The sequence below is a fragment of the Oncorhynchus mykiss genome, chromosome 28 (genome assembly GCF_013265735.2).
Source record: "Oncorhynchus mykiss isolate Arlee chromosome 28, USDA_OmykA_1.1, whole genome shotgun sequence".
NCBI lineage: Eukaryota > Metazoa > Chordata > Actinopteri > Salmoniformes > Salmonidae > Oncorhynchus > Oncorhynchus mykiss.
The window spans coordinates 36,568,880-36,577,530 of NC_048592.1; the positions used below are offsets into that span (position 1 = coordinate 36,568,880).

At 41.0% G+C, this 8,651-nt stretch overlaps 1 protein-coding gene across 1 annotated transcript; it reads left to right on the forward strand.

Moving 5' to 3' along the window:
- The first annotated feature begins 786 nt into the window (after positions 1-786).
- Positions 787-7,440, forward strand: LOC110509114 (PX domain-containing protein 1). Its single transcript, XM_021590082.2, has 5 exons — positions 787-1,598; positions 2,005-2,105; positions 2,846-2,963; positions 5,063-5,186; positions 6,480-7,440. The coding sequence occupies exons 1-5, from the start codon at positions 1,349-1,351 to the stop codon at positions 6,622-6,624; spliced, it is 738 nt and encodes a 245-aa protein (XP_021445757.2). The 5' UTR covers positions 787-1,348; the 3' UTR covers positions 6,625-7,440.
- Positions 7,441-8,651: the final 1,211 nt, after the last annotated feature.

Sequence of the window (8,651 nt, forward strand, 5' to 3'; positions counted from 1 at the left end):
TTTGAATGTGAGTTTGCGTGACCTTGAAAACCAGGCCGGCGTTGCCCACTGATCAGCTAAGGATCATTATAGACTAGAATAACAGATCAATGAACCGGCCATGTCATCTTTTTCATTGTTTTACTTCTTTATTTTTTTTTTGTACCATTTTTATTTTTGTGTATGTCCATTTTGACCAGCCCACCCAACAAAAAAATGGTCCAGCCCATCTGGCATTTGCCAGAATTGCCAGATGGCCAATCCGCACCTGCAAACAACGCACACCTGGCACTTTAGGCAGACAAATGCTCAAAGTATTTGATAGATTGCACGTAGTTTTTTGTTGTTGTTTTGTTTATCTTTCAGGGACCATAAATAACATGCAATTGCACCAGATATGCCTAGATAGCACTTTTTTTTTTACATTTTCATTTCAAGTCCTTTACTTCAGTGGGACTCGGCAGGTAGCCTAGTGGTTAGAGCATTGGGCCAGTAACCAGAATGTTGCTAGATCAAATCCCTGAGCTGACAAGGTAAGAATCTGTCCTTTTACCCCTGACCAAGGCAGTTAACCCACTGTTCCCAGGCTGTCATTCTAAATAAACATTTGTTATACTTCACTGTAGTTTAATATATAAAAAAAATGTTTAACCCAGATTGGATGTGCTGTGCACTGAACATTCCTTGGTTATTGTTTAACCCTAGCCTACAAGACCTGTGCCTCAGTTGACATAGTAAACACCGTGCTGTGAAGCAAATCCCACCTCTCAATCCCCCCGATTGGATTATCCCACCTTTGTTGTTAAAAATAAACACAGCACCATTCCGCTAGCATCCACTATCCTGAATGGACCATCAACTAAATGGCAGGTATTTAATTGCCAGTACATCAACATTTATTTGAAATCACTGGCTTTCTTAGCTCTAAATTGTTTTCTAGGTTTGCAAAACTTGCTGTTGCAGATGGTTTTGTAGTCATGCTATATTGCGTCGTTAGTGTGGTTCGGGGTTTGGGCATCCCCGGCTGCATAGCATCAAGTGGTGTGCGGGAGCGGAGCATAAATAATCAGCTAAACTTCCAACCTGGCAACCTTCTTCAAGTCACTTCTGCCAGTGAGAGAGGAGTCGCTTCCATCAGCGGGTATGGTACTTGTGGAATTTTGATCCAACTGGACATCATACAAGCCATTTAGGATAATCGAAACGGCACTTTATATTTCTGAAAACGATAGAGAGAAAAAATCATTTCCCGACCGTTTGGCTATGCATGATGAAGATTGGGGAAAGGAATCAAATTGCAAGTATTTAGACTTCCCGAAGTCAAACTAACAATTATAGCCTGTCACCGACTGGGAATTAAGCAGTGGAAATGGCAACTTTTGCTTTTGAGGGATCTTCGCTCATGAACATGTTTGTACAAAACTGTTGGGTTGTTGGCACACAGCGAATAATTAGTCAACGCGGAGAGGAAGAATTCATTGAAGTCCGGACCGAGTTATCGGACAGGAGCGTTCTCTATTTGCACAGAACGGACCGCGATCTCGGAAGCCTTCTAAAGAGACTCATGGATGCTTTCCCAGAGGATAGAGCAACTCCTACACAGTCAGCGCTCCTAGATGGTAGGTAGCCCGTTATAAATACATGACCCATGATAAACAACTCACAGAATCAGAACTACATTATTGTATGTCCTATGTGGATGAAAAGTTGAATAGACCATTTCATGTGGAAATAAGCCTAAAATGTACAGGCCCACAATAAAGTACAGCCTACATTGATGGATACTGTCATGTGGTGTACAAACCTAGTTTATATAAAAACACCAAGATGACATGTCGTTCTTACATGGACAAAATCTTGCAAAGACATATTACAAAGGCATAATTGAAAGCCTATACAAATTGTAAACCTATAGTCTACAGTATAAATACAGTATTTAAAATAACTTGACTTTATTTATATTCTGTAATACTTTAAAATACGACTTGTATTGAAATAGTTCCTGTCTTTGTTTTTCCCCACCAGGACTTGTGCGAATAAGAGACGCTGCAGAGGCCAATGATATTGAGATTCGATTGCAAGAGGTGGAAAAACTCCTCAGGAGGGTCGTTACCTTGCCAATGAAGGTAGAGTGGCCTATAGTTATTTACATCTAGCAATGCATATCGATATACAGTTATGACTCTTCATAATAACCCTCTGGCTATTTCAACAGGCCACTAGTTGACGTGGTATTAAATAATACAGCGTGGACTCAAATGACAATTAATGTCTCTCCTTCAAGACGGTTGGAAAAGCATTTCCAGGTGAAGCTGGTTGAGAGAATGCCAAGAGTGCGCAAAGCTGTCATCAAGGCAAAGGGGTGGCTACTTTGAAGAATCTCAAATATATTTTGATTTATTTAGCACTTTTTTGGTTAGTACATGATTCCGTATGTGTTATTTCATAGTTTTGATGTCTTCACCATTATTCTACAATGTAGACAATAGTACAAATAAATGAGTAGGTGTGTCCACAATTTTGAGTGGTGCTGTATCTTATACTTATCCCTTCTGAGGTTGAATAATATTGCTTATGAAGTCATTTATTTCTGAGCCTTGGAAGGGTGTACTTGGGCTGTGTTCCCTGAAAATGTTTCCCCTAGACGGTGTGAAGTCGGGGTGATTCCTTACATCCTCTCTCCTCGCCTCCTCAAAACTTCAGAGAGAAGCGAGGTGACCATTGGAGGAGATTTTCTCCTGGGTTATTTTCTTCCAACACTCTCCTCCTTTCCGTAGAGAAGGTGACGAGGAGAGAGGAAAATACTTTTGAGATTCACCCAAAGGTAGTTGTGTTCCACTCTCATCTTCAACCTTTTCGTCTACAGTATTCACGGTCAGAAGCAGTGCTCACGTTCTTTGAGCAATCTCCGCTGGACCTGATGATAAGAGAAAACAACATCAACAACATGGAGCCATACTACCAGAGTCCAGTAACAATATCAGGTCTGAATGTATCTAGCAATTTATTTAATGACCATGTTTTACTGCAAACAAGTGTCTGATTTATTGTTTAGCTAATTTCACAGTCCACATTCCAGTTTCTGGAGGTCAAACGAATGAGGAACATCAAGTGCACTGAGCAAAAATATAAATGCAACATGCAACAATTTCAAAGATTTTACTGAGTTACAGTTCAAAAAGGAAATCAGTCAATTAAAATAAATGCAATCTATGGATTTCACATGACTGGGCAGGGTTGCAGTCATAGGTGGGCCTTGGAGGGCATAGGCCCACCCAATTGGCTGCCAGGCCCAGCCAATGAGAATTAGTTTTTAACCACCAATAGGCTTTATTACAGACAGAAATACTCCTCAGCACCCCTCCTCAGACGATCCCGCTGGTGAAGATGTGGAGGTCCTGAGCTGGCGTGGTTACACGTGGTCTGCGGTTGTGAAGCCGGTTGGACATAAATTCTCTAAAACAACATTGGCTGTAGCTTATGTTAGAGAAATGAACATGAAATCATCTGGCAACAGTTCTGGTGGTCATTCCTGCAGTCAGAATTCCAATTGCAAGCTCCCTCAAAACGTGATACGTGGCATTGTGTTGTGTGAAAAACGGTACATTTTAAAAGTGGCCTTTTATTGTCCCCAGTACAAGGTGCACCTGTGTAATGATCATGCTGTTTAATCAGCTTCTTGATATGTTACAAATGTCAGGTGGATGGATTATCTTGGCAAATGAAAAATGCTCACTTGACAAGGATGTAAACAAATTTGTGCACAAGATTTGAGAGAAATAAACTTTTTCTGCATATGGAACTTTTCAGGGGATTTTTTCTTTTTTAGCTCATAAAACATGGGACCGACACTTTACATCTTGGCATTTTATATCTTTGTTCAGTGTAGTTTAATTGGCAACATACTATGGGGAGTTGCACTCTCGCAACTTCAGTTGAAAGATCTACAAACAAGCCTGACAAGGCCAATGAAATCCATGTCTATCTGGAAGCCCCGCCTTGCACAGGTGATACGTGTGAGGCTGAGATTAATATTCTTAAATTATTCCACTCTTCACCTAGGTGTGAATGATATATGCTTCTGAAAACAAACAACTGGAAAATTAGACTTTCTTATGTTGCGCCAAACTAAACTGTCCCATAGTGGTAGAGAGTACTCACCTCCTGGACATTGTGTGCTGAAGGTTGTACTTGTTCCTAATCACAAACAATTAGTTATTCTTCAATTTGATGGTGCAATGTGTAAGATGGCTAAGAAAACAACTGAAGCGGTTATGACTAAGCCGGGTTCGGGGTTGAGATCATGCCCCCAGGTCAAACAGTAATATAATTTATCTGAAAGATACTCACCATCTAGTTTGTCTTGGTTTGGAACACGCTCAGGTGGCACTCGCTCAAACCAGTCCGTGTGCGTATTGCCACGTACTACGTACAAACTCTCTGGAAAGACGTGTAAGCATTCTTGAGAAAGCTTGGAATTACCGATTGCTACTTCCCTTTCCTGGATACAGGTACCTCGGCTGGGACCCGAAGAACAGGATGCGGAGAGCGATTAGAGAAAATGTCTTGGCTGCCTGCGCCCAACTTGGCTCCTGTGCACTCTGTCGTTGGTTACGGGAGGATACTCTAAGACAGAGGGTGGCCAGGTTCGGAGATTCTTGTAGCTCTCTCATTTAGGATACGTATCATTAAGTCGCTTGGTTATTCTAAACAGACCGTGCCATTGGCTAGCATGCTTAAGGGAGTGAAGGAAACAGGGTTTGCGTGAACCTCCGATGAAGAAGCAGCCCCCCCGAGCACTTGGATGTGCTAATCCTCGGAGCGAGGGGACTTGACACGGGTCTGAGTGACTCGTGCACCCCTCCGCAAAAACATTACTGTGACAACACCTGGGTCTTCTTCAGTAGGCACAAAACAGAAGATAACCTTTCAAAATGAAGGAGGTGCCACAGGAAATGCTACAAACAAAGATTTTAGTTGTTAGTTGCAAAGTGCTTTGCTGCGGTGTACCCTACTGAACATGACCCAGTATTGTACATTATCAGAATATTAACAAACATATTGTGCTTTTTTTGCTTTACAGATATCATGAGGTGCAATGGATTTTGTCTGGCTAACACGGAGACCATTTTCTATGACTACAGTGCACCACAGGATAGACACAGAGCCCTGTCAGTGTCCACATGTACAGAGTCTGCAGGTTTTGGGTGAGTTGTCATCTTCTTTTCATCATTCAACTTACTAATTTTATTTCATACTGTGTGTAAATCATTCTGAAATTTTCCCTAGTGGACAGTCATGTTTATTGTATCTACTATCCATTGTGATGACATACAGTCTTGGTTGTGGTTTAGAAAATTATGATACATAAAATGTTATTTTTAAAGAGTTAGTTCACTTAAAATAAAGTTTTTTTTTTTTTTTACTCAATTCGTTTAGACAGTTGCCCTATGAGCAAAGACATTGAAAATACACATTTTTTGGGTTGAAAAGGTAATCTTTTTGTTTTTTAACGTCTTCAGCCCACTGGGTCATTATTTAGCTAATTACGTCCATCATTTCCTGGTTAGCATTTTCAGAGCATCTAGCAATGCTAATGGGAATGGATGGACTCAGGTACACTCAAAAGCATGGGGGAAAGAGCATCCACTTTCCCTCGCTCCACATGTCTTTCCCCATGCTTATGTGTAGACCGATTAGCGGGGTCTATCCGTTTCCTTTAACATTGTTTTGCTTCAAATATTCTAGTCTTGGGATGCTGGACATTGCTAAAAAAAACTGTTGAAATGACTTTAACATTGTCAGTGTCACGGATCCCGCCGAAGATGGTGCCTCTTCCTTTTCGGGCGGTGGTCGTCGTCGCCGGCCTACTAGCTTCCACCGATCCCCTTTTCTGTTTCATTTAGTTGTCTGATTTGTTGCACCTGTTTTGTGTTTAGGTTTGGTTGTGGGCTTTTTAAACCCAGTAGGCCCGTCGGCTTTTGTGCTTGTTCTTCTGTTTGTGGTGTTTGATTATTCTTGTGGTTTCTTTTTCCGATATTAAAGATCCACATCTTTTGATGTTACCCTGCTCTCTGCGCCCGACTCCTGCACTCACTACTTATTGAAGCCGTGACAGTCAGGCGGTTCATCCATAGTCGGAAAGAAACAAACTTCCCCTTTAATTAAAGGCAGATTGCACTGCATTTTTCAATATCATGATGATATGGCAGGTGACACTTTGCTTCTTTAAACTCCAATATCTTGAAAACTTGACTGCTGACATGCAAAACATTTCGGGACTGTATCAACAGTGGACGAATGAAGAAGGGGGAGAAAAAAAACGTAAAATCGTTTTTCAGTCTATTCTTCCCTTTTGTCTTTAAAAAAATATATTTTCTGTTTCTTTGTCTCACATAGAACAAGTCACCAGCCATCAACATGCCTGCAACTTTCTTACTTCTACATTCTCCAATGCCTTGTCTTTGGAGTATTTTCAGATTCTTCCCATTGTTTTTCAGGTACGATACCCAATCTGGGTTTAAGGAGACCCTGGACATCGTTGAGACAGCGTCAACGGATGGTAGTGCCGAAGACCAAGAAACGTCTTTCCCTAATCTGACGTACTACCAACTACTGACCTACGAGACTGATATTCTGGAATGAACGACAGTGGCGGACATATTGTTTGAGTCTGTATGGTTCTCACTTGTTTACCTACACTTTCAGTGGTCCGGTCCAAATGATGTAGGTTACAGACAGGGTTGGGGAGTAACAGATTACAGTAGTCAGTTATGTGTAATCTCATTACCTCTCCAAAAAACGGTACAAGTTACGTTACCAGCAAAAATATTGTAATCGAATTAAAGATACTTTTGGAAAAACTAGATTACTTTTAAATTCAGAAATTATGTTTTGCAAAAAATACATTGAGACCTTTTCTGTTTTCTCAATGACATTCAATTCAGCATAAAAAAAAGGCTCATGTTTAAGTTTGTTCCACTTGAGTGAGTTTTGACCACAAGACCACTATGACGACTCACCAATGTGTTTGACAAATCCTTTTTTTTGTTGTCTTCTAATGCCTCTTAAGAGGAAAGTAACTGAAATCATTCAGATTACGTTAATGAGTTTGGGTAATCCATGTTACTGATAACAATTTTGAACAGGTACAGTACTTTTGGCCATGTAGTGTAACTTGTAACAGATTACATTTAGAAAGTAACCTACCCAACCCCTGGTTACAGACTGTTGCTGCTAGACTCACCTGGTCTGGTCTAAAGGATGTAGGTTACAGACGGCTGCTGCTAGATTCAAATGGTTTCACATTTGTGCCACGATGATGGTAGAGTAAAAATACTCGTTCTCCAAACGTATTAACCAATATACTAACTCACCAATATACTAACTCTTAACAAGATATTAACTGACTTGCCTAGTTAAATGTTAAATATAAAATAAATTAATACGAAATATATTGCATTGCAGTGAGAACTGGTGTCATTCTTTTCCAGGTTGAATCACTAGATGTGTTTTCCCAACATGCAGGAAAAAGGTTCGCTCAACTTATTCTAGGGTTTCACATCCTGGAATCTGCTATGTTAAAGTTTTGTTGATAAATACTGGTTGGGGATGGGGAGATCAGAGGGATATAGCACAGGAAGGGAGTGGTGGGGCAATGTGGTGGTCTGCGGGCGGCAGCACTACCACCAGACCAGACCCCACCACATTTCCATGGCTCTGTACCCCTATCGCATATCTTGTTGGAGCCCACATTGCCGTAGGATTAAATCTGACGCCATAATGCACAGGGAGAAAAGGGTACATAAATGAGAGTAAGTAAATTGTGTATCTCATGCCTGAGTGGGGCCCACATTGGAATGGGTTCCCCAGTCTAGAATGTAAGCTGCACAACACTGCCGCCAACTGGCCAATAAGGATAAAAGCACATTCCAGATATGGTGCAGTTCTTTGGGTGCATCTCGATAGTGGCTTTCTCTCCTCGTCTCCTCTCCTTCATCTGCATTGATCTGGTGGTCTTGTTTTGATCTGTAACAAACTGGTCAAAAGAACATAGTGAAGCCTATACTAGATCTAGTCCAATCCAGTTATTTACTAAGTCCAATCCAGTTCTTTACTAAGTCCAATCCAGTTCTTTACTAAGTCCAATCCAGTTCTTTACACCAGCTAGTCCAATCCAGTTCTTTACACCAGCTAGTCCAATCCAGTTCTTTACCTAGTCCAATCCAGTTCTTTACTAAATCCAATCCAGTTCTTTACACCAGCAAGTCCAATCCAGTTCTTAACCTAGTCCAATCCAGTTATTTACCTAATCCAATCCAGTTCTTTACTAAATCCAATCCAGTTCTTTACACCAGCTAGTCCAATCCAATTATTTACCTAGTCCAATGCAGTCCAATCCAGTTCTTTACCTAGTCCAATACAGTTCTTTACAATACCTAGTCCAATACAGTTCTGAAGTTAGTCCAATCCAGTTAATTACGCCAGCTAGTCCAATCCAGTTAATTACGCCAGCTAGTCCAATCCAGTTCATTATGCCAGCTAGTCCAATCCAGTTCTTTATGCCAGCTTGTCCAATCCAGTTCTTTATGCCAGCTAGTCCAATCCAGTTCTTTACGCCAGCTAGTCCAATCCAGTTCATTACGCCAGCTAGTCCAATCCAGTTATTTACG